This window comes from Falco rusticolus, chromosome 1 (assembly GCF_015220075.1).
Source record: "Falco rusticolus isolate bFalRus1 chromosome 1, bFalRus1.pri, whole genome shotgun sequence".
NCBI classification, from domain to species: Eukaryota; Metazoa; Chordata; class Aves; order Falconiformes; family Falconidae; genus Falco; species Falco rusticolus.
In genome coordinates this window covers 38,646,651-38,671,579 of record NC_051187.1, presented here as the reverse complement: position 1 = coordinate 38,671,579, position 24,929 = coordinate 38,646,651, and the positions used below count along the sequence as shown (strand labels likewise).

General features: G+C 52.7%; 1 protein-coding gene across 1 annotated transcript; it reads left to right on the top strand.

The window, feature by feature from the left end:
* The first annotated feature begins 5,385 nt into the window (after positions 1 to 5,385).
* On the top strand, positions 5,386 to 24,817 carry MMP11 (matrix metallopeptidase 11). The gene is made up of 8 exons (XM_037401970.1): positions 5,386 to 5,475; positions 14,563 to 14,813; positions 16,070 to 16,213; positions 17,289 to 17,422; positions 20,271 to 20,518; positions 20,837 to 21,050; positions 22,413 to 22,670; positions 23,594 to 24,817. Exons 1-8 carry the CDS (start codon positions 5,386 to 5,388, stop codon positions 23,725 to 23,727), a joined length of 1,473 nt encoding a protein of 490 aa, XP_037257867.1. The 3' UTR covers positions 23,728 to 24,817.
* Positions 24,818 to 24,929: the final 112 nt, after the last annotated feature.

Genomic DNA, 24,929 nt, shown 5'->3' with positions numbered 1-24,929 from the left:
AGCCTTGTGCAAGCTCTTGTGATGCTGGTTTTAGACTGTTCTTCAGGGTCTTGAGTTTGGTCTCTGAGCGCTTCCCTGGATCTGAGGATTCTACCATGAGTTTCTGATAATGCAAACTTGGCGTTCAGCCATTGCTGCCCAAGAGAAAGTGGAATAACATCTGGGAAACCAGTCTCTGCCACAGTCCATCAGCCAATTTATTCCAGTAACCTTTGTTAGTGGCAATGCAGTGTGGGTCACAGACATGTCTTTCCCCACAGCATCTAGGGTAGCACGAGCTCTGAACTGCAGGGCACTGCATCACTGCTGCATAAAGCAACAGCTGTGACAGGCACTTTGCATCCCAATGGGAGCCAAGAGAGTAAAACACCAACTCGGTTACCTCTCTTTCTGGTTACCTCCTCTGGACCGAGTTTGCTCACTCTCGTCTTTTCTGCTCTGCTGGCTCATATCCTTATTGCTTTCACAAGGCTTCATTCAGTCAGAGCCCACAGCCTGGTGCTGGGAAGATGCCTCATGTATGCCTAGTTCTGCTCATCCAGCACCAACCAGCCCAGCTGCCTCCCTGCCACAAGTGCAGCTGACCCTAGTCCTGCCGAGATGTGGGGAGCACTCTCTCCTTCCTAATGCTGGCCCTGGCTTGCCAAGCTGGCCTGCACATCCCAGGGATGGACACCTTCCACTCATCACAGGCAAACACATGCCATGGGGTGATGGGGGTGATGCCCGAACAATGTGGAGGGGCAGGAGGGTCCCAGCAGCAGCGAGGCTGTCCCAAGAGGGACTGGGAGAGTGGTACCTGTTCCAGGCCACGCTGCTCCAAGCAGAAATGTGCATGAAGAAAAGCCTCGACCCACACCTTGAATTCCACAGCTGGGCTCCAGGGACAGGGGGAGGGAGAGAGGACAGGACAGGACATTTCCCACAGACCCGCAACTTGTTCGTAAAAGCCTCATCTCAACAGCCCTGCCTGCCTCCTCCCCCATCACCTCCACTGCTCACACTGGGTTTTATTAACGCAGTCCCCTTAGGCTAGAGGGAATCACATCCCAGGAGACATTCCAGTCTCAGCTCAGCTTCGGAGAGGATCAGAGGGAGCCAAGGGTGGGGGGCGTTTCACCAGGATGTTTCATTTGCAGAGAGCTGGCAAGTTGAGAGCACTGCAAGACGGCACTAGCAGCCTCCTTATCAGACACGAGCAGCTGCAGGCTGGAGCTGAGTCTCTGCTCGGCTCTGTATCTCCCAGTCATTTCTGCTTTGTCCGGGCTGCTGGCTGGAAGCTCTTAGCTTGGCTCTGCCGGGTGCTGGGTGCATGGCCGGGCACAGGGAGTCTGGGCAGAGAGACTCACCCTTTTGCTCAGGTGATGAACACAACTGTTGGTGACATACAGCCGGGTCCCAGCTGCCACAGGGGCTCAGCCCAGGCTCAGCACCCTTCCCTGAGCACCAACAGGGCCTCAACTGCCAGCTCCTTGCAGCCATCGCGCTCTGCACCAGTCGGGGCTGACACTTCTCACCAGGAATGGGAGCTGGCTCCCCAGCGTCTGGCTCCTCAGGTGAATTGTGGTGTGCCCTGAGCCTACGCCAGGAAAATGCCGGCAGATGAAACCTCGTCTCAGGCCAAGAGACACGAAGATGGATGTGTTTTCCTTGCCTGGCTTATCTCGCAGGCAGTGCTTTTCACCGGAGCCCAGCACTGTTTGTGTGCGCTCGGCTCCTGGCACGGGGGCAGGAGATGATTAGACAACAAACACTGTGGCGTACCTCTCCCGAGCCTGCAGCCTGCCCCTGCCCTGCCGAGACCACGGCCCGGCAGGGAGCTGCTTCGCGGGGCTCAAATCCCAGGGCTGGCTGCAGCTGCATCAGGGCCACAGAGGGCGAAGAGGGAGGAAGAGCCGCATGACCCTGCAGCTGCTCGGACACCATGTCAGCTGCAGTGCGAGCTACACGGGGTTGGGCTGCAGCTGCCTTAGCTGCTCCCCCAGGGACTTGCTCCTGGGCTGGACCCCTGTGCAGGTGCAGTGCATCTCTTTTTCAAGGTGCACTGTTTGGATCCAGGGCAGTCAGCACAATTCCACCCATTTTCATTTAGAAGATTTTAAAAAGCTCAAAGGAAATTTGAAGCAAAGCATTTTGCTGACCAACAAACGTTTTTTACATATTACTTTACGTATTTCTTTACCTTTCCACTTGTGAGTCCAGGTGCAAAGGCCAAATTTCCTGGAACCCCACATCCTCTTCTTGCCCCCTCCCCACGCCCATGCTTTGGGCTGCTGAGGAGAACAGGGTAAGTCAAGGCCTCTTCAAGAAATACTCTTGATCACTGGTGTTTACAAGGGCAGTAAGCACTGTGCATGACCTCCAGCCATGTTTGCACCTACTACCACCTGTACAAACACCCACTTTGGCTGCCCAGGAGAAAAACAAGATGCCAGGGCCAAAGGAAAGGGGGATCCCAAAAGCAAGAGGGTGAGAACAGAGACTTGCCTGATGGGGATGTGTTCCCATTTGTTACCCACTGAGCAGTAATGCTGGACACATCAGTTCATGTGGCCATCACCTACAGAGAGAAGAGGAAAGACATTAGAAGAGAAATCAAAGGGGTTTCTCTCTCCTGGGGATTTGGCTCCTGGACCCTCTTCCAGCTGCTCAGGCAAGTGCTCAGGAGGTGTAAAGCTCCATGCTGACTTCGCAGGGAACCTAAAATCAGGTCCTCAGCCACACAGAATACAGCTGTGAAAGTCACACCAGGGAGGTGGCAGGAAACAAATGACTTTGGACAGACAGGCTTAATCCATTAAAATTTATTTTCTCTCTCACTTCCCTCCCCTTTCCTCTTTGCTCTCATCAGAGACCTCTTCCCGCACCTCCTCTTTGTCCAAAGGGCCTTATGGCAGTTTCACACCCAAGTGGCCCATTGACTGAAACAGTTATTCCACAACAGAGCAGAATCAGACCCACTGTTCTCTTCCTTCATCTTGCAGTCTCTTTCCACCAAACACCTGCTGGGGAGGGGGCTGCTGGGAGACATTATCCCAGTTGCTGGCTCCTGTTGAGACTCACGTTAGGATACTGCTTTGCCTGCCCAGGCATTCACAAGGTCCCTCCTTGCTGGAAAGTCTTAGGAGGGTGGGAGAAGAGCTAACGCTTGTGACCAGAAGGACTTGGAAAACTCATGACAACTCTGCCACTTACTAGGACTGGAAGGCACTGGAGCAGATGCTGAGCAAGAAAAGCGAGGCGTGAGGATGCTGTATCAGTAACATCAGTGACTGTTGGGACCTCCCAATCATGAAGGCTTCTGCTGAGCTGCTGCAGCCATTATGAAATCCCTGAACCCCAAATCTGGCTCCAGCCTGGCAGGAGCTTCAGGAAAGCAGACAATGCCTGCACAGACAGATGTCAGGCTGTTGGCCCTCTGGGGCTGGAGTGGGAGCCCTGTGCTCATCTGCCAGCAGCCTCTGTACGTTCAGCAAGCTGCAAACAGAGGTAGCGATGGGGGCTGCACAGACAGGACAGACAGTGGCTGAGAGAGCTCCTAGCATAGAAGTCCTAGAAAAAAACCTCTGCAGGCTGCGCATAGGGCCCTTTGCAGAAGGTGAGTACACAAACACCCAAAATGCCCAATGGGCCATTTTCCTGCTGCTAAACATCTACTTGCTCAGCTGGGAAATATTTGTAATCCCAGACACACCATCCACTTTTCTTTTGTATTAAGTGCCTTGGCAGGAGCCAGCAGTTCTCACATGCTGTCCCATCTCTGCAAGGACTGTGTTTCCCAGAACACCCCCTTCAAAAGTCTCCCTTTATTAAGATGAGCCAAACTGCCTGTTGCTCACAGGCTGCTCCTGTCCCTTTCCCCACTTCCCCAGGGCACCAGCAGGCTCCACTGCCATGGGTTGGAAGGCACTGAGGTCCCAGAGACACCAGTATTCAAAGAAAAGACACTAAAGAAAAGAGAGACAAAGGCAGGAAAGCTTTTCTTACTGGGACCCAGCTGTCTGGCTCAGAGCAAGGCAAGAAACTAGGATCAGCTCTGCACTCCCAGGGCTCAGATGGAATAGCAGAAGAGTAAATTCCACAGTGTAAAGTCTGAGCCCTGTGAACACCAGCTCCTTGCTTCTTCCCTTTTGCTTCTTCCCTCCTTCCCTTTCCCCTCTTCCAAGTAAGGCCTTGGGAATATGCCAAACACACTGTTGTGGTGTGGGAACATCTCGCAAACAGCCCGCTAGCTAAGTGCTGCAGCACCTTCCAAGCACAGCCACAAACAGACTCTTTCTTCTCACATCTGCTTACCGTATCCAGTATTTACATCCTCAGGATGGTTCCCATAAAACAAAACATGAACAACTGATCACAGACAAATAAAACAGTAATATAGTCTGGGATGTCAGGAAGCCTTACCCACTCCCTGCACACCAGCACAGGCAGCTGGAGATCAAAGTTTTCTTATTTGCATACATTTCTTGAAACAATTTGCAGCTAAACTCAGTCTACTGAGGGGATGCTGACACAGCCCAGGGCTTCTCCCATAGAAAGAGGAACCGAGAAACCAGATCTGTGCATTGCTGCTTCCATCTCCAGGTGGCTGAGCAGATGGAGGCTTTGGCATCTCCAAAATGGGGAGCCGCTCCCTTCCTTCCCTTCCCTTCCCTCAGCATCCTGCACAGCGAAAGATTTCTTGGAAATGGTAAGTGAAGGGCTAGGCGCACACAGATGGCTCTAGTGGAGCCCTGCACAGGCAAAGCAGGGACGCAGACACATTTAAACCCAGAGATCGGATATTCCCCACGGGGACTGAGTGGTCTCGGTGAGTTCTGAGGGTCTAGTTGGATTGGGTTTAGTCCTTGGTACCCCGAGGCAGGAGAGGTGAAAGACACTTTTAACTGACCCGTTTAAAGCCGTCCCAATCCAGGCAGAAGCCAGCAGCAAGACTGGAAGCACTGACACCGGGCTTGGGCGGCTCCAGCCGCTGCTCCCTCGCCTTCAGATGCAAAAACCCGGCGGCGCTGCAGTGTATCGCCCCCGGGGCGCAGTGCGTGACCCCACGGGCACTCGCAGGGACCTCCACAGCCTGCTCGCGGTGGGCACCCGGTTACACGGGGCCGGGCAGGCGCGGGAGGGGGGTCCGGGGGGTCCCGCCCGTCCCGCCCCGCTGCGCTCCGCCCCGCTGCCGGGGGCGGTGGGGCGGAGCGGGGCGGGACCCCCCTCCCGCGATGCCGGCGGGCCGTGTCCCCCCGGCCCGTGCAGCCGCGGCTCGGGGAGAACAAAAGGCAGGAGCGGGAGGAGGCGCGGAGAGGTGGGCAGGCGGCTACGGGGGGGTATAAAGAGCTCAGCGGGGACCCCCCCCCCCGCCCCATGTCCGAGCCCGCTCCACTGCCCGGCATGGCCCGTCCGCCGCTGCCCGCTGCCGCGCTGCTGGCCGCCGCTTTGCTGCACTGCGCGCCCGCCGCTCCCGCCCGCCGCCACAAGCCGGTGAGTTGGGACCACCCGGTGCCTCCCACCCCCGGTGCTCCGTGTCCCCGGCCGAGTCCCAGCCGCCCCTTGCCCCGCCGCTCTCCGGTGCGGCCCCGAGAGGAGCATCTACCCGGTAGAGCCTCCGCTGAGCGGGGTGAGCCTCCCCCCCTTCCATCCCCCAGGCCGTCCCCGGGATGCCGGCAGCGGGCAGCGCTGCGCCGGCGGGAGACACCGGCCCGGGGACCCCCGCTCCGCGGGCTCCTCCTGGCGTGTTAGGGGAGTTTCCACAGGCGTGCTGCCGTCTGCGGAGCGAGGGGAAAACAAGGGGAAAACAAGGGGAAAACAAGGGGAAAACGGGACAAGGAGGCTTTACAAGAGGACACGGGATCCCCCTTCCTGTGAAGGCAGCAGAGCACTGGCTGCCTCTAACGGCACCCCCCGCCTGCTGTGCGGGCAGCGCCGAGGAGCGTTACGGGGAGGCTAAAGGGATGAGTCGAAGGAGCAGGCAGGAGGGGAGCGGCGGGGCATGCCTGCCAGATCCCAGCACCTGGGACGGAGCTGCGAGCAGCTGGGACTGCCGCCGCCGGAGAAGAGCAGCAGCGTGCGAGGGATTTGGGGGACGGGAGAAGACAGAGAGCTCCTTGTGCTGGGAATGTGTGCCTGTGTAATCGGGTTATTATATACATGCGCTTCGCTAGTGCGCCATAAAATAATGATAGAGCAAATACCCAGTAGCAGCCCAAGGGGATTAGTTCAGGTTCTGTCGATGGTTTTATTATCAACTCTGTCATCTGAGTACTTTCTAACTTGGCTGTTAAATACGCTGTGGGCTGGAGCTTGGCACAAAGCAGCCTTGGCCCCCAAAATACTTGTATTATTCCAAACGAAATGTCCCTGCATTTGGCTGTACTCTGCCTTTGAGGAAGGTGAGGTGAGCACTTGGGCAGTAGCACTCTGCTGCACCCCAGTTATGACACTGCTCGGTGGATTTCATCCCTATCTGAATGCAGCAAGTGGTGGGCTGGGAGGACAGAGCTCCACCTGAGTAAAGCTGGAGACCACTGGTTCCTGCATTCTGCAGGGACGTTGGCTGGGCTGGGGGCTGCCTCAGACTCTGCCAAGTCCAAGCGGTGGAGCTGCTGCTCCTGGAGGGACCTGCACAGCCTCTGGTCCTAATCTTGCTGCCAGCAAGGACCCGTGCGGGATTCCCAGGGAAGGGAAAGCCAGCCTGGGTTTCACACTGTCTGAACTTGGGTCTGGTCCAGCTGTGACATGTACTATTCATCTGCTTTTGCCAGTGCTCCCAGCTGCTGAGTGACTGCAAAGGTTGCTGGGGCTCATCTGCCTTGGCCAGTGCCCCTTGAATGGGGGGAATACACCAAACTGCTGAAGAGCACAGAGTTAATGCAGGGGTCTAGGTCTACTCAGGCTCCCTGTCCATCTAATCCACCACCACACTCCTGAAGAAGGTCCCCACACCTGGGTAGCGTGCTGCCCAGAGATGGTTTCTTCCTCATCTCGGGCTAATGCTCTGCATCATGAGTGCTAATACTTTCCTCTTGGCTGGAGTAATTCCAGTTGATGCTTCTACAGGTATGTTTTGTTCTGGGACATCTTGTGCTTGTGTGTTTGAGCAGCCATCTGGAGCTGGGGATTTCGGATCAACTCAGTCTTTGCAGAGATGGTGACTGCATTGGTTTGGGGTTGGAAATGGACAGATGCTTTCTCCTTTCAAACAGCAGTTCTCTCACCCCAAATAGCTGCCCTTTTGAGTTCCTTATCTGGTGTCAAGGCTTCTGAAGGTTATTCTACTGCCTCTGAGGTAAAGCCAGCATCACGGTGGTTGCTCTCACATATGATGTAAGTAAATTGACAGCTGTGCCCCCCACTCCTCTCCTGCCTGGGGTATGCATGTCAGTGTGGAACAGCTGAAACGGGATTGCTGGGCTCACAGTGTTGTGTTGCTGGCCTCAGCCCTTCTCTACACTCTCTTACTAGAGAGCTCTGCCATGCATGTTCACTTCTCTGGCTACTTTGAGCCTCCTTGCAAAGAGATGTTTCCCTATGTCTAATAGCAGCTAATTTCCTGTCGGGGCACCTTTTGCTGTCTGGTGATGAATGAGAAAGGAGCCGAGGGGCTGTGCTGGGAAAAGCTCAGCCTCACTCCTACAAGACAGACAACGGTGACTTCCTCGAACTGTGCTAGTAGATGGGGTGGGCAAGGACTGCCCTAGGTGCAGCAGAGTGCTGCATCATGGCTATTTGGTGCTCCAAAACCAAGTCACAACATCAGTAACTGAGGGGGGAGGGAATCAAAGGCTAAGATTCACTTTAAAGCCAGGCTACACAGGGCAAGTTGCAGGACCTGTGTTCTTTGTAGCAAACCCTGTAGATCTCCTCCACTTTTACATTAATGCCTAAAGAAAGAAAGAGAAAACTGAGAGCAGAATACAGGCTGTGTCTGGTGTCCACTGTAAAACTTGAGAACAAAAGATCTGCAGTCCTCCGGGCAGTGCACGCGCAGACACTGAATTCCTGCATTGCTTTCGGCTCCCCTGGGAAATCAAAGTCAGTCCATTTGCTGGGAAACTGTCTCTCTGTGGAGAAGTGGTAGGCACCCTCCCAGCTGCCAGTATAATCCCTCAGGACCCATATCCTGCAGCTCTTGCCCTGAACCCAGCAGGTTCCCCACTGGAAGCACGGCTGCCTTCCCTGCAGCCCAGGAGCCGGGGAGGCTGCCTGCCTTGCTCAGGGCTGAGGCAGCTCCTGCACGAAGGGTTTGATTTGCACTCTTTGATTTGGCTATTTAAATACTGCCAGTGAGTGAGTGTTGGTAATTTTAGGCATGTTTATCCTCTGCTGTGGGAGAGACTCAAGACACATGTAAGCAGTTATTTTCCAGCGGGTTTGTTATGTTTGAGCTTTCACATGCAACACACATGCATAACCCTGCAGTGTAGCAAGACTTGGGGTATGCAGCTGGCGAAGTGCACTCACTGGGGAGGGAGAACAGAGCAGGGAGAAGAGAAGCACTTTGAGGAGGATCCTCCACTCCAGCTCATGCTGCACTTTACTTGCTTCCCCCATGTGTATCCTGCCCTGGCACCATAACTTGGGGGGCTCAGCAGAAGGCGGCTGCACTGCATAGGTCTTGTTTAAAAAGAATCTTCCATAGAAAAATTGTTCTGCAGAGACTTTTCACACCAGAGACACTGTCAGCTCTTTCCTACTAATCCCAGATATGTGGACAGGTAAATGAAGGGTTCCTGGATAATCTTATATCAGGGATGGCCCAGCTTGTAACATGAATGGAAGCACTGCTGAGTGTGCACATAGCTGTCCAGTAAAACAAAAAGCAAAGCACTTCAGGGGTTCACTAAGGGCCACAGACATGTTTTTAGAGGTTCACTGAGATCCTCATGCAGATGAGATCCACAAGAACAGACAGGTGACCAGACTTCCTCCTCATCTTAGAGGGATTTGGGCAGGAGAGAGACATCACCACCTTACAAAAGTGGCTCTGTGAGAATTAGAAGGGGGGGGGGGGGGGGGCGGGAAATCTCAGACATCTCCAGGACATTGGGCAGGGGGACAGTGCTTGTCTTGTGGGTTTGGAGATCCCAGCCTGCACATCTGAGCAGCATATGCTCCCTGAGGGCAGAACATCCCCCCCATAGCTCTGAAGAGGGCTGCAACTGTGCCAGGTAGCTGTACCCTGTGGGACATGTCCTGGCTGTTGTCCTTGGGCTGGGCACTGGTAGCTCATTGCTTACCTTAGCTTGGATGTAATTGCACAACAAACAAAACCTCTCAACCCTCCTTCCTCCTCTACCTGGAGTGTGCCACATCCTAGAGTGGTTTCTTGGTTTCAAGGGATTTCTAGGTCTTCAGATGAAGGGCTCTTGAAACCTTTTGCTATCCTGGCATCCTGGGGCTTTTTTGCTTTGTAAGTACTCCTGTTTCTGGCAAACTGTTGCTTGGGTGACACCAGCAGCTTGGTTGTGGTGTTGTTGATGGACTAGACTCACAAACTGTCACGTAATTAAAGTGATAATAAAAATAGTCCTGTGGTGTTTATTCATTTGCTTTCTCTTGTTACATCAGAGCCTGGGTCTTCTCATTCTGTCTGTGGGCATAAACATTTGCAGTCCATAATGTTTCATGTTCCACGTTGCTTAGGAAAAATAAACATTTTCCTTCTCTCGTTGCCAACAACAACTACCACCAACTAATCTGGAAACAAACCGTCAGGTCCCAGGAGGTGGTACTTGATGGTGCCACAGAGTATGGGAAGTGAGCGGAGAGGAACCTCCAACTGTGTATGCACGGCCAGGCACTGTGGCACCTCCCATTTGGCCTCATTTGGCTGAAGTTTGGCCTCAGCCTTTGCATTGTCCCTGGACCTGTCTGCAGCAGAATCGGGCTACAGCCCAGCATGAAGGAGCTAGTCCCGTAGCAGAAGTATTTTGTGTAAGCAAAGACTTCATAGTTAGAGGGGTTGGGAGACTCTGCCTTGTTCTGGGGAAGGCAGGATCAATAAACCTGTGGCTTTGCCTGGGTATTGTTTCCACTGAGTTTCCATTGTTTCCACTAACTGCCTTTACCAGGAGCATGCTTAGCTCAGGTTCTGACCAGACCACAAATATAATCCATTTCTGCTGTGAAATTTCAGCTGCAGCATTAGTACCTTCCAAGGCCAGTCTGCTTCTGGGACACAACCTGACTAGAGTGGAGCTGGCTCCAGTTTTACCACTAACCATCAGCTGTAGCCGCACTTTTAAGTCCAACTCCTGAAAGTCTATGCTGGGCTGAGAGGCAGGCTGGCTGTAAAGCTGGCTATGGTAAGCTGTGCATGAGGACAGCAATGCTGATCTTGGACAGGAACATTGCTGTAGGCTGTTAAGGGGTGCAGGGCCTCTGGGGGGCACAGCCACCCAACAACAGTGGACAGAAATGGGGTGAGAGAACTGTCTACATGAGAACTGCAGGAGAAAGCATCTCTGCTCTCCCTCTCCACACACTGAATTAAGGGCAGGAGCGCTCCAAGATGCAGGCTCATAGGTGGAAGTAGGATAATGTTACTAGCTAAACAGGCAGCAAACACCAAAGCCTTGACAAACACTCTGAGTAACAGAAGGAGAAAGAAGGGAGAAATGGAAAAGCAGCAGCAGAAAGGATGGGGAGGTGGGGAGAAAGCACATGAGCTCATCTCCTAGTAGAAGAGGAAACAGCCTCGAATGACAGGGGAAGTATCCAAGACTGATGGGATTCACGTTGTAACTTGTGCAGGCACTCCTGTCTGACGGGAAGAGGGGGGGAGGTTCTCCTTTCATGTCCATGTTGCAGAAGCAGGCAGGAGCCCAGGTAATTAGGTACACAGCAGAGGAGGCAAGTTTAAGTTCAGGGCAGGCAGCAGAGGATGGACCCAGGCAGAGGAGAGCACTGGGTTTGTCAGTACCAGGCACTGACCTCACTCTTGAGGTTATTTATACACAGCATTGCTGATTCTCCATGTAGCTGTGCTGCTCTGGCTGCTTATTCTCCTGGGAGGCTCTGGAGGGCGAGTGCTACCCAACACAATGAGGTTAAAGATGCTTCTGGCTCCTCGGGATGGCTGGGACACTTCCTGGGAAGTTTGGCTGGTGTTCGTCTGGCCCCAGCAGACCCAGAAGTGATGGCTGTTGTATCACATCACTTGAGGGCTGATAAAGCTGCGAGGAACTAAGTGAGCAGTCTGTACCTCCACCGCGGTTTCTGCTCTCCCATGGGATCTGTCCTTTCCCTCCTGTTCCCTTTCAGCCTTTTGGTCACAAGCTGCAGGAAGAGGCACTTTCTTTGTGAGGAACTGCGGCCAGCCTGCAGCACTCTTTGTGTATAGCTTTGCTTCTCTGCTCTGTTTACTGCCCTCAACCCTTGGTTTCAGGCCTGGCAGCCCCTCTGTGCTCATGTTGTGCAGACATTTTGCTGTTCAGTCTCTATTGCAAAGCCCTGACATCTTCCCTTGGCTAAAAACTGTCTGTTTCCATGCGCAGCAGCCACCCCTGACTGTGGGTTTTACTAGGAAGGGCAGTGCAAGAGGCTGCACACGTTTAGCTGGCTCTGCACTCAGCTGGTCTGAAGGCCTGCCCTGGGTTGCAGGGATTTGCCTTTGCTTTTGTCCTCTGGTGGCAGATGAGAGCAGTGGGGATGCCCTGATAGTTACTCAGCAACACTCCTCATCCTCTCTTCACAGGTCTGTAGTAGCTTCAGCAGCAGCACAGCCCTAAGCAAACCCCTAATCATTCAGCTGGGGCATTATACCATAGCTCAGGAGAACAAAGCCAGATCTTCCCAGAGGAGGGTGGCTTTAGTGCTGGGTGGGAAGGATGCAACTGTAAGCGAGAGGACGTTATCTGCGCCTTGGGAAGTGCCTGCAGTGAGGTGTGTCCAGCCAAGGAGACCAAAATCTCCAGCCTGACGTGTCTCCTGAGCATTGTTTGGCAAGTGGTTTCTGCCTGTCACATTTCCCCTTGCTGGCTGTGCCTGCAGTGGCATTTTCCAGCCCTTTCCTGCTATGGTGCTAATGTCAGTGCAGTGACGACAAGGAGAGACTTGCTGTTTGTATAGGGGCACAGTGAGTACACGGGGCAGCCAGGCAGGTCTTGCCTTCTGCCTCCACCCAAAGCTGTTTGCGGGGGGGCCACAGTGTCCCCTCCCAGGGCCTGGTCTCAGCAGAGGGTCGGCAGCCAGGAGCAGGAAGGATCCTGCCTAAGGCAAGGTGGGGTTTGGGTAACTGGAAGTTGGGATTCATGCCAGTGGCCTTGAGCTAACCAAAGAGGACAGAGAAAGCCTACCCCAGGTCTGCCTCTAAAACATGGGATCTGTTGGGGTGAGAAGGAAACAGGCAGTTCCTCCTCCCTCTGCTCCTGCTTGGAGGAGAGCAGTACTTTTTGGTATATGCCGCTGCCCCCAGATGGTAAGGCAGCAACTGGCCTTCCTGGGAGACCTGGGAATGCACTTAGCAGAGCCAAGACAAAAAAACAGGGGTAAGCTTATCTGGGTCAGCCTCAGCCCGCCCACCTACCTGGGCAACTCCTGAGGGTTTCCCAGTGGTCCCAGTTCCACAGCGAGAGCTTTCCCCAGGATCCATCTCCACTCTCCCATGTGCCTCAGAGACTCTGTCCTGCACCTCCTGGTCCTGGGAAAACAGACACATTCATCATCCCATGCCCTCGGGCGGCAGGACCTGCCTCTGGTGGCAGCGGGTACTCCTGAGCACACCCAGGAGCAAGGAGAGCCAAGTGGCCCTCCAGGCTGGGCTTTGGAAACACAGCTGCCATTATGCTGGGTGCCAGGCAACTCTTGGAGAGCTCCTCACAGAGAGACAGGTACCTTTGATCTGGCAGGGCTCCAGCGTTCAGCAGGAGCAGCCCAGTGCAGACATGTGTGGGACAGACCAGCCCATATTCACTCCTCCCACTAAAGCACTGGATGGATTCTCGATGCCATGGCTGGTGGCTTGGGTAGGCTTTGCTGTTCGGGATGTAAAACAGCTTTCTCGCTTTGCACATGTTGATGATGTGGTTCCCATAGTGTGTGAGAGTGCGCTGGGACACCAGGACTGGGTCAATGGTTTCTAAGGCAAAGGCTGGCAGTACCAAGCCACCGAGGGCATCTGCCTGGCTGGGGAGGATAAGCCAGCAGGCTGGAGTAGTGACAGACACATGGAAAGCCTAAACTGACACATGGACACCTAAACTGCACCTTGTGTGACCTCCCTGGCTCCTTTGTCCATCTGTGCATTGCTCAGAGGCACGGGGCCACTGTAGAGTTGGGAGCTCGGTAGCGGAATTAATGCCAAGGGCTTCACACTTCATTCCAGCCCGCATGAATGGGTTCATTGTAGGGAACAGAGTGGTGGCAGCACGCGAATTACACAGCATCATGGCAGCTCTGGCATTATGCCATCCTGGCTTTCACATCCTTGACAGGGCAGCAGCCAGGAGACCTGGCCTGGAAGAAGACAGCTTTTTGCAGGGGAGGGAAGGGGACTCCTAAACCCCAGGTCCTCACTCGAGAGCCCTGTAGGATGGAACCTGCCCGTCCAGGTAGAGATGTGTCACTGCAGTGTCTCAGCTGCTCCTGCTGCTCCAACACCTTTGAATTTGCCTGCAAAGAATCAGGGAAAAAAGTCTGCATTTGGACCTCTGGCTTGTGCAGTGTGGTGATGCAGGGACCAAGTGTCTTTCACTCCACATGCCTCACAGCAGGTGGGGGATTATGCTTAGGTAATGCTTCATGGTGGCCCCATAGTCCTGCAGTCAGGTGAGAAACCAATGGAAAACAGCTAATTAGCATTAATTAATGTTTCCAAGAGGAACTGTGCTTTTCCAACTTAAGTGTGGGAGAGCCCAGGTGATGTTATCCCCAAGCAGAATCACAGGTACAATGAGGCAACAGGGTATGGTCCTGTCCCACCCTACCTACAGAGTCAGTGACCTCAGGCAGTGATGGGGCTGTGGGACAGTTCCTGCTGCTCTCTGTCCCATGGGCTCAACTGTCATGCCCCAGATCCATGTGTCTGGCTCTCCAGCTTGCAATGACCCCCAGCCATGCTGAAAACCTGCTCATCGTGCCAGGACAGCAAGGGGACACTATGGAAATGACAATGGGGAGCACAGTTGTGTGCTGGGTACTAGAGGCTTCCTTCCATTAATATCACCTCTACCCAGGGCCAGGAGGGAATAAAGTATGTGGGGCAAAGGGGGAGAATTTACTCCCTAGTGATTTGTTTCATTTTTGAAGGGTCTGGTTCTCATCCACAGCTTGCAAAAACATTTCCTGCTGGTCAGCTGCCAAGGAAAAGAGGACCAAAAATAGCCCAGTGCTTAGGGGATGCCATGGTGGCATGACACTGTCTCGCAGGTGTGACTTGGCCTTGGAGCAGCAGGTCCCAGGGAAGGGAAGATGTTTGTGGGAAGCAGTTTGTGCCCTAGCAGCAGGGGAACAGCCCCAGGCAGGGGTGGAACTCACCAGTGCAGGACTGCTGTGGGCAAACATTTGCCACTCTGTATCAGGACATCTCTTCCCAGGCACTGAAGTCACAGCTTTGCTTTTCTTTTTTAGGATGTGTCTCGAAAGCATCACACCTGGAAGGAGCAGAGTCCTTGGCTGTCTTCCTTGGTGAACGCTGTGGGGACTGGTGTTCCTGCTAAGGGCTTCCCTGTGGGTGTGGATGAGCAGGCAGCACGCTGGAACCCACCTCGGTGCGGCGTGCCGGACCTCCCAGTGTTGCCGGACAGCCAGAATGGGCGGAACCGGCAGAAGCGGTTTGTCCTCTCTGGTGGACGCTGGGACAAGACCGACCTCACCTACAAGTAAGACAGGCCTGAAATGGGAGTCAGGCTGGGTTGCTTCTCCCTCCCCAAACCTCTCAGTCTGATGTTCCCTGGAGCACAGCACACTGTGATGTGACCATAAAAGCTGGAGGGCAGCCAGGGGGCAGGGGAACCACATGCTGAACCACCAGCAGGGTTGTACCTAGCACCTCTACATCCCCTCATGCACATGCTCCCATAAACACAGCTGCCCGCCCACCCACCCCTGCCCAAACCCATTCTGCACAGCCATTGCATCACCCCTCGGTCAGTTCCACATCAACAACTCCGTGCACATATATTCACTTCCCTACATCAAACCCCTGCCACGTGCCAAGATGAGCCTCCACCACCAGCCCTCTCCTGCTGTGCCTTTACCCCCACAACCACCCTGCTGTAGGCTCACCTCACAGTTTATTTTAAAAAGACCTTTGTATTCAGCTGTTACTGATGTTCCCATAAACACAACTTCAGTGTAAAGTTTTGTCCTGATCACCCCACACATTCTCAATTGTGAAACTGCTCAACAGTTTTGTGGGAGGGTTGTGCTGCCTCCCCAGTTGCCCACAGGGGTTTGAGTGGAAAAGTGAGCACACTCGTATGGACCTTGACAGCATGTAAATAATCTTTTGTTGAATTAAACACAGGAGACAGTTCCCCGTAGCATTAGGGGGCTGTAGATAACAGAAAGGCTTCTTGCTTTTTTTTTTTTTTTTTTTTTTTTTGTCAACAGTGTTACAGAAAGAAACAGAGACTAACATACACCAACCCTGTTAATGGAAGGGAAAGAAAGCCCCCTTTGTGGCAGACCTTATAGTCTTCCTGTTATAGGAGGGCAGAAGAGGCAGCAGCTGCTCTGAGTGAGCCCAGGTTTCCAGGGGCAAAAAATGCAGAGACCGAGGAGGAGAAATCACATCACACTGCTCCCAGGCGCCTCCAGGGGGGTGAACTCACAGGGACAGACTTGGGAAATGCTGCAGCACTTCACTCCAGAAAAACACAGATCTGCAAAGCTCTCCAGAGAGCTCATCTCTGGCCCACCAGCCAGAGGGTTTCAACACTGATGAGATTTACCTGCTGCACATGTTACTTGGAAGAGGGTGCTGGACCAGTGGTTGTATGGATTGGAGATGTTCTGGTGCTGAGTGAGAGTGGCAGCCCTAGTGATGTTGATCCTGCAGCTAGTGTCTTCATGACATCAGTGTCCATGGGACAGCAGGTGATGCTCTTCTCATCCAGTGTCTGTTGCCTTTCAGAATTATCAGGTTCCCATGGCAACTTGTAAAAGCTAAAGTGAGAAGGACCATTGAGGAAGCTTTGAAAGTCTGGAGCGATGTGACCCCGCTGACCTTCACTGAGGTGCAGGAGGGACGGGCTGACATTGTCATTGATTTCACAAGGTGAGCATGGTGAGCAGCAGCACCCCCCTCCCAGACAGAGAAGCAACCTTACACGCAAGACCCCAAGCCTCTAACCAGAGCCGAGAGCTGCTGGCACACAACTTAGGCACTTAAATGGAGGCTCATATATCTGCTTTCAGACACCAGGGTTTTTTTTGGTTTTGGTTGGGTTTTTTTTTTTGTCAGCTGTGGGCTGCTTGGTGTAAGTGCAGCTCTTCCATGCTGGCTGCGCACAGTACCATTACTGATCATTCATTAATTTTCCTGGTACATTTAAGTTTCTCTGCCTGCAGGCTGTTTTTTAAGCGTTTGTTTTGACTTTCCATCTTCAGGTCCTCCATCCTGTCCCTTGACTGAACGATGTAACTGTCTGCCCAAAGACAAATATAGTTTCTTGGTTAAATGAATCTTGGCTCCCAGCCCTGAAATTCACTTTTGGCATAATACGCATGGGGGCAAAGACTTCCCTCTGCTGCATGTTTGCACAAAACTAATAAAAGCAATGGAGACCGTCCAAGCAGTGATGCGATTTGCATGCTGTGTATTTGCCTGTGCTTCCCTCAGCTCTCTAAAGTGGCCACATCTCTCACGGGCTTCCTTTGCTTGTCAACAGCGAGCTTGGCTTGAGTGAGGACCTGAGGGTTTCTCTGTGTTCGCTGCTGGATGCCCCTCCATATCCCCCTGCCACTCCTCAGCTATTTTGACTTAATCTTGCCTTGAGCAGTCACCTCCTTAATTCTTCAGGCTCCACGGTCACCTTTGGGCTGGAAGCTGAACAGGGGGAGGAGAGAAACATCCCTGAGAAAACACACAAACTCCCCAGGGCTTGGTGTAATTGAGCTCTGCTTCCCCAGGGCTTGGTGTGACTGAGCTCTACTTCCTTAGTGCCCCAATGGAGAATCAGGTTTGTGGCAATCAGAAGGGCTCTGAGCAGTTGTTCTAGACTGGTGGGGTGAACTTGGGATGGGAGTGAGAGCTGCTGCCCCTCGCAGTGGCTCCCCACCTTTGGCCATACAATGGTGTTCACTAGAGATACATGGCTGTTTGTCTGAGGTGCAATGTGTCCTCCCTCCAGGTACTGGCATGGAGACAACTTGCCTTTTGATGGGCCTGGAGGGATTCTGGCACACGCGTTCTTCCCCAAGACACACCGGGAGGGAGATGTCCATTTTGACTATGATGAGACCTGGACGATTGGGAATAACCTGGGTACGGTACTGTTTCAAGGGGAGCTGTGGAGGCTCCAGGATGCTTATTGATGCACTTGTAAATGATTCTGTTGTGGTCTAAACAGGGACCCTCTAAAACTGAGAGGCAACAATCATTTTTGTGGTGTGCATTGTTGTCGCCCACCACTTACAAGCCTACTGTTAGTATTCATGTCTTTTCTTCTCATCTTTCAGCCACAGCAAAGCCTGTGTCCAGCCCCAGGACCCTGGCTTCCCAGTGGGCTCCCCCTCTGCAGGGGAAGCAAGAGAGATGACTCTGCCCAGCCATGTGCCCTGTCACTTGGGAATTGCACCCAGCATTGGTAGGAGCTGTTAGAAATAAAGTAGGGAAAGGATGAAGGAAAACAGGCTCAAGCACCAGGTGACACAATTGTCTTCCAAAGCACAGCCTCAGCCCCAGCCCCTGCACACACTGTTCATCATCTGTGCTCAAACAAGTCCATAAAGGGAAACTACACAGGCTCCAGCTCTGTCCCTGTGGCCTGGGAATGCTCTGACCATAAACAATACCGCATCAAGTCAAGACTTTTTTTTCCTTTTTTTTTTTTTGCTTCTTTTTGCTAATAATATATCCAAGCTGGTAGCTTTCTGCTTAGGCACTCAGGGTCTGGTGTCACAGTATCTCATGAGATACTGCAGTACTGCCTGGGACCATCTGGATCAGTGCCCAAAGCATCAGCATCAGCAGGACCCACCAAAATTAACCCAAGTTAGCCCATCCTCCTCTTTCGCAGTTTATCTACAGTGACAAACAACCACAAAGCCCAAGTTAAACTTCTGCCTCTCAGGGGTTTCCCAAACATTTTGTCCATGTCAGTGTTCAGGGCTCAGATGGGCTCCCCCAAAGTCCACGTCATTGTCAGTTGTATGCCAGCCTGACTCTCTGTGTGGGGCACAGGACTGCTATGTCTCCAATGCTGCCCATGCTGACCCAAAACGAGAACCACAGAGCACCAGACCTTTCTACAAAAGCATTTCTGCTCCTGAGGGAATGGTGGGCTCTGCCCTTTTTCACCTTCTGTTGGGACTGGCTGTGTTGTTGAAGAATTTCCTACATTCTCCCACGAAGACAGTGTCAGAGGCAAGCCAGGAACTGAAAATGGATGCCAGTTCTCATCAGAATCCAGCCTTGTTCTGTGGCCTTCCCCCCACCCCCTGCATCTTCCACAAATAAATGTTGTAAAGGCTCTTTGCAGCTAATTGCCATTTAATATGCTGAAAAGAGCTTTACGATATAAACATGGATAAATCCTTGACTCAGCTATCAGTGAGACAGGGAAATCCTTGGGCTCATTTTACAGATGGGAGAGCAGAAGTACGAGGAGGGCTAAGGTATGCCCTGAGGTCACCCCAGAGTTGTGCAGGAAGCAGGACTCCACGTGGAGGACATTCTCTGAGGGACACAGTGATGCTCCCCAGCACAGCTCCTTCAGGCATGCTGTTGTTCATCTACCCCGGAGCATCTGACAATAGCACAGCTGATCTGCCAACACTGGAAAGCATCAAGTGAGGAGCCTGCCAAGCTAAACAGAAGTGTCTGAAAGTTTGTAATAAATCACTGAATAGAAATCCCACTTTCTCAGCTGACCTAGATATGTTGATTTAATTAGGCCAGTGCTGTACAAATTCATCACTTTAACGTGAAGCTGACCAGCAGAGGAAGACAGGGGCTCACCTTCCCCTCCACCCTTCCCAGGCATTCCTCCCAGCTGCATGCTCCCGGTCCCATCCCATCCTGTTCCATCGCATCCTGGTGCTGAGAAGTGACCTGCTCCCTTGGAGCCAGCAGTGAAATCCTGCTTGGAGCAGCGAGGCTCTGGCTGACTCACATCCCTGCCTTTCTCATCACTTGGGCTGCAGCTTGAAGGATTTCTGGCTGAAAGCGAGTGAATGAATATGCTGGGACTTGTCAACAAACAGCCTCTGCTCACAGGCTTTGCTGCTTAATGCGCCTCTCTTCCAGCTTTCCCTGAAATATATCAACTTCAAAAAGGATCCATTGGAAGCTAAGTAACACCTGCCAAATGACACATTTTTGCATACCAAAATCCACTCTTCTCCCTCTCCTTTTATAAATGCTGCAGGGTTGTGTGTTCCTAAAACATGATCTCCCATAAATCTACTTGAGTCTAGTGAAGAAGGCCCAGCCCTTGACACTGGATATTTTTTTGTGGATTTATTTCTAAATGTCACCTTCTTGACACAGTCCACACACAAGCAATAAATGAGCTCCCTCTGCTGTGTCTGTGACAACAGCTATTAGCAAGTTTTAATCCCAGAGCATTCCCTTGCCAAAGCTGGTATCTTCCACAGCGAACATGATCTAAATGTGACCTGATATGCGACAGCTGTAGCCAACAACTGCTGTAAGGTTGAGTGGACAAAAACCATGTTTATCACCCCACCACCTACATCTATGGTCCAGACTTCCTTCTCCGTGCATATTTCTCCTTTCCCAAAGTGTGTGGAAAACCCTTTTCTTCCTGGTAGCCGATGAGCCCCTGGCGACAGAATTGCAAATTACCAACATACCCAGGCTAATACCTGAGTTTTATGAATTCACTCACAGTGCTCCTGAACCAGTGGATCTGTTAATTAAGCCCTTTGATTCCTTAAAAACCCCACACAAACACGGTGTACATAGGAAATGTCTAGGAACAACAACCTGTAAGCACGGTAGTGGAGGTAGATTTCTTTTTCCTTGTGTTAAACTCCTCAATGACATACCTCAATGTATTGTCAGTGGCTGGTAATTGGTAGAAGTGACCATAGGAGGCATGTCCCACACACAAGCAGGCAAAATCATCTCCCATCTTTTCTTTTTGCAGGCACTGACCTCCTGCAAGTGGCTGCTCATGAGTTTGGCCATGTCCTGGGCCTGCAGCACACAGCTGTCTCCAAGTCACTGATGTCTCCTTTCTACATCTTCCGCTACCCACTAAGTCTGAGTGAGGATGACAAGCAAGGTATTCAGTACCTCTATGGGAAACCCAAACTGGATCCCGATCCAACCCCAACTCAGCCAGCAGAGCTGGCCCAGCCAGACCTTGAAACAAATGAGATCACTAATGTGGAGGTGAGTGAACAGCTTGCCCATGTCCTCCTCTAACAGCACAGCTGGGACCGCCCTCACCCAGAGGCCAGCAGCAGGCTTACATGTGGTTTGGTGTTTGTGTCTTCCTCTCATGCTGCTGAGCCTGGGTCCAGACCCCATGGGCACTGCTCGCCAGCCTTGGGTGTGTGGGGCAGGGATCTTTGGGCAGCACGTGCCCAACCAAAACTGGCTGAAAGCAGGACAGTTGCTTGGACACAGGGACTTCCCATCCTTTGAACCCAGCCTGGGTGAGGGGGGGGTCCCTTGAGTCCAAGCACCTGACCGGCCATGCTTTGACAGTCTTTACAGCCTGACGCCTGCGACACAACTTTCGATGCTGCATCCACCATCCGAGGGGAGCTGTTCTTCTTCAAGTCCCGCTATGTGTGGCGGCTTCGAGCTGGAAAGCTGCAGGACGGCTACCCAGCTCTGGCCTCCCGCCACTGGCAGGGGATCCCCAGCTCTGTTGATGCCACCTTCGAGGACCCTCTGGGCAATATCTGGTTTTTCCAAGGTAAGAGCTGGACTGGGATCAGACGGCTCAGAAATGCATCTCCTTTACTTATGGGTATTCAGGACCCAACAAGTTCCTGGGAGGACGAACCTTCTGGGCATCCTCAGCAATCCAGTGATCCCTGTTATTTGTTTCCTTCTCTGTTTAAATTTTTGAGGCGGGAAGAGAGAAGGAGGGGTCACTTTTATTTTAGATACAGCCAGAATATCCGGTTCTCCTCCTCTGGAATGCAAACATTTGTTTTGAGTCTCTGCCCTGGCGATGCTGCTGGCAGAGGAGGAAGAAAACACTTGCTTGGTCTTCCCAGCTGTCCTGGGAAGCACTGTGCCAGAAGGGAGCCCCAGGCAGCTTCACCTGTTGTGAAACTTTTGTGCCTGTGCCCCAAGGCTCTGCTGAGGGGACAGACAGCATCTTCTTTCCTCCTCAGAGACCTGGATGCGGAGCTTCTGTAGTACCCTGAGACCAAATGAGCTTACAGGGATCCTGTCTGCAGAGCCAGGCAACCTCTGGCCACCACAGGGATTAACAATCACCCACAGCAGGGGGAAACCTCCTCCTGGCCATGTCTAGAGTTCAGGGCCAGCAAGAAACCCCATTTCAGCTCCATGTTTTCTTTAATGCTCTTTCCAAGTGTAAATTTAATAGCAAGAATGCAGAATGATGTAGGTACCCAGCTGCCCTGGGTGTACATGCCCTCCCTGTCTGCGCACAGTGAGACTGAGTACCAGAAAGCACAGCACACTGCTCTACAGGCTGTGTTCCTGCATAAACAGATTACTTAGCACCTGACCTCCGCACAAGGACTTACAGTGCTAAAATTGGCAGGCTCCTAGCGTGAGTTAAAATGAGATAAGGGGAAAGTATTACATGCCGTAGGCTAAGTACAGAGATTCCCATTTCAATTTAATCTAGAAATACGCAGTCTCTATTTCAGCTTGGCAACTTCTTCCTGGTTTTTGTAGCTTGCTCCTTTATAGCCGCATGCCCCTTTTATGCCTCTGCATGCCCACATACATTCTCCTCCAGGCTCTGAGTTTGCAGGGTAGAGGCTGGTCCCTCCAGCCAAGTCTTTTATTGTAACTTCCACAAATAGAGAAAAGACAGCTGCTAAAATGGTCCTCCTTGTCCCATCACTGACACCCTCTGGGCTGGACTGAGATGGGAAGTCAACCCCTTGCACTGACGGCACTTTGGGCACCCATCTGTGACAGTGGCCATGACACTGCTGGGGTTTTTGCCTCTCAGGTACAGCTTTCACTGGAGCTCTGCCAAGGCATGAGCTCCAGTTGTGAGTTCACTGCTGAATTATCAGACTCCAAAGAGCCACTGACCTCTTGTCTCCCTTTTCTGTCTCCTCACCAGATTCTCAGTACTGGATTTATGATGGCGAGAGACGGGTATCTGGTCCCACCCCAATTGTGGAGCTGGGCCTCCCTGCATCCCCTGTGCAGGCAGCTCTGGTGTGGGGGGCTGAGAAAAACAAGATCTATATCTTCAGTGGAGGCAACTACTGGCGCTTCAACCCTCACACCCGCCAGGTGGACAACATCTACCCCCGGGCCATGGCTGACTGGCGCGGCGTCCCTCAGGAGATTGACGCGGCTTTTCAGGATGAGTTTGGTCAGTGCAGCAGGGTTATGGCCTGCTCTGAGGCAGCCAGTCAGGCTGACACCGCTGCCTAGCAGATTTATGCATTTGGTTGTAGTGCACATTTCTGAGCTATAGCACGTGCCATATAGTGTAGAGAGAGAAGGGAAGCTACCTCCAGTGGGTAGGAAACTGAGGCTTCTCCCATAAAAGTGAGAAGTTCTATCATTTTTAATTGAAACAATCAACAGTTAAGTGTCTGATAGAGAAAATTCAAGCTTCTGACTAAGAAATGGTCAGAGTCCTGCTTAGCTGTTACTGCTTCCAACAAAGAAAGTGATGAGAAGACAGCAGAAATGCTGCCCATGCTTCAGCCTAAGCAGCTGTCCTGAATGAACGGGCTGCTTTTGGTGTTGCCCAGTCTTCCCAGATGTGCCCCATGCTGAAGACAGGATGGCAGTGCCACGGAAACACTGTGGACAGCCAGGGTGACTGTAGCGGTAACTGCCTCTTTTTGCGGTGACTGCCTCTTTCCTTCCAAAGACGTGGTAGAACGGCTCCCCACTGCTTCCAGATGGGGAATGCAGCTTCCTTGCAGTAACATACTCTGCAGCAGGTCTTCACAAGCTCCCCGTCATAAGCCCTTTCCAGGTCCTAGATGTCCTCTGCCCTCTCAGGACTGGGTCACTACATGAGTACAGCATATTTAAAACCACCAGGATTATAAAACAAAATCTATCCTGTTTACTCTCCCACCAAAACTAAAATAGTGTGAAAGAACAGTGTAAGCCACAAGCCTGGGTTCAAGCGAAACAAATTTAGCAGTATTTCTTGCCTTTTCCAGGCTCTTTTTTGGTACTGCACATGCTGCAGAGTGTCAGCTAGAGAAAATTCTAGGAAAGAACTCTGAGCTGCATGAACCCTATCTCTTCTAACACTTCCTCTCTCACCCACAGGTTTTGCCTATTTCCTGAGAGGCCGAGATTACTGGAAATTTGATCCAGTCCAGGTGAAAGTTCTGGAGAGCTACCCACGCCAGATCAACCAAGACTTCTTCAGCTGTACACCTTCCTCCAACTCCTTCAGATGAGGGGAATGCCTGTGTCCACCACACTCCCCTTTCATCACCCATACGTTCAGCAGCCACACAGAGGGTTCCTTCTGCCATTCCTGGCCTTCTTGCAGGCTCAGCATCTGACACAACAGATGTCTGTCACAGCAAGTGACAATGTTTGCTCCTCTCCACTTCCAGCAGCCCCAGCTTCAGTTGCTGTCAATGTAAAAGCATCTGCTGCATTCTTCGCAGGCAAGAGCAGCCACTAAGCCCTTAACATGGCCATGCTTTTCTAGCAATAGCATCCCAAAAGCCATCAAGCCAACCTGGAATGGGGTCACACTCCTAATTAACCCAGACCCCATCCTCTAGAACTGATCCGATGGCATTTCCTATGTTTACATGGCTCACAACAGCAGTCTTTTGTTGCTCCAGATGTTGACCTGGGAAGAGGGCTTTCACTGAGACACCTCCCTCAGCCTTAGTCAGAGGCTTTGAAGGACACAGACCATACCTGCAGAGGACTGCAGACGTGCAGCTGCTGCCAGGGTCACTTCACTGGGGCTGCAGCAGTGGCTGCTGGGACCCTGCCATAGCCCTACTCCTGGTTTTACGTTGTATGAATAGTACGCATTAGGATTTTATACTGATTTGTACATAGACAAGGGGCCCCCTTCCTTCCACGGTGCTGGGTGCCAGTGCTGGACGCTGCCCCGTCGCTCCCTGTGCTCATACCGAGTTAGGTTTCCCCATCCTGGGTTGCTCACACCTGCACTGATGGGTCTCATACCACCATTCCCGGTCTGCCTGGACACCAGGCTGGGGGCTGACACCGTACAGCCCTACTCCCACTCTTTGCACACCCCTCGTTGCTACATAACCTTATGCCAAATAACACCAAGGGGGCTACGGCCGGTTTCTTTCCTTTCCAACCTACCCGTGCCGCGCCCGGGTGACCTGCTGGAGGCAGCGCAGCGAGCGGCCTAGGGGCGCGGAGGGTGGCAGTGACCGTGGCCGTGCCCGCCCCACCGCCGGGGGTCTCGGTGCCGGCCACTCCTCATGAGCGCAGCTGTAAATGTTTGTAGACCGTGAACACGCCCCCACTCCCCACCTACACATACACAACCGTGTGTGAGTACAGCCTGTATTTATGTACCGCCCCGCGTCAATAAACCGCCTCTTTTCTAAGCACCGCCCGTCCGGGCCGCCTCCCGCCGCGTTCCCGCTAGCGGAGCCCT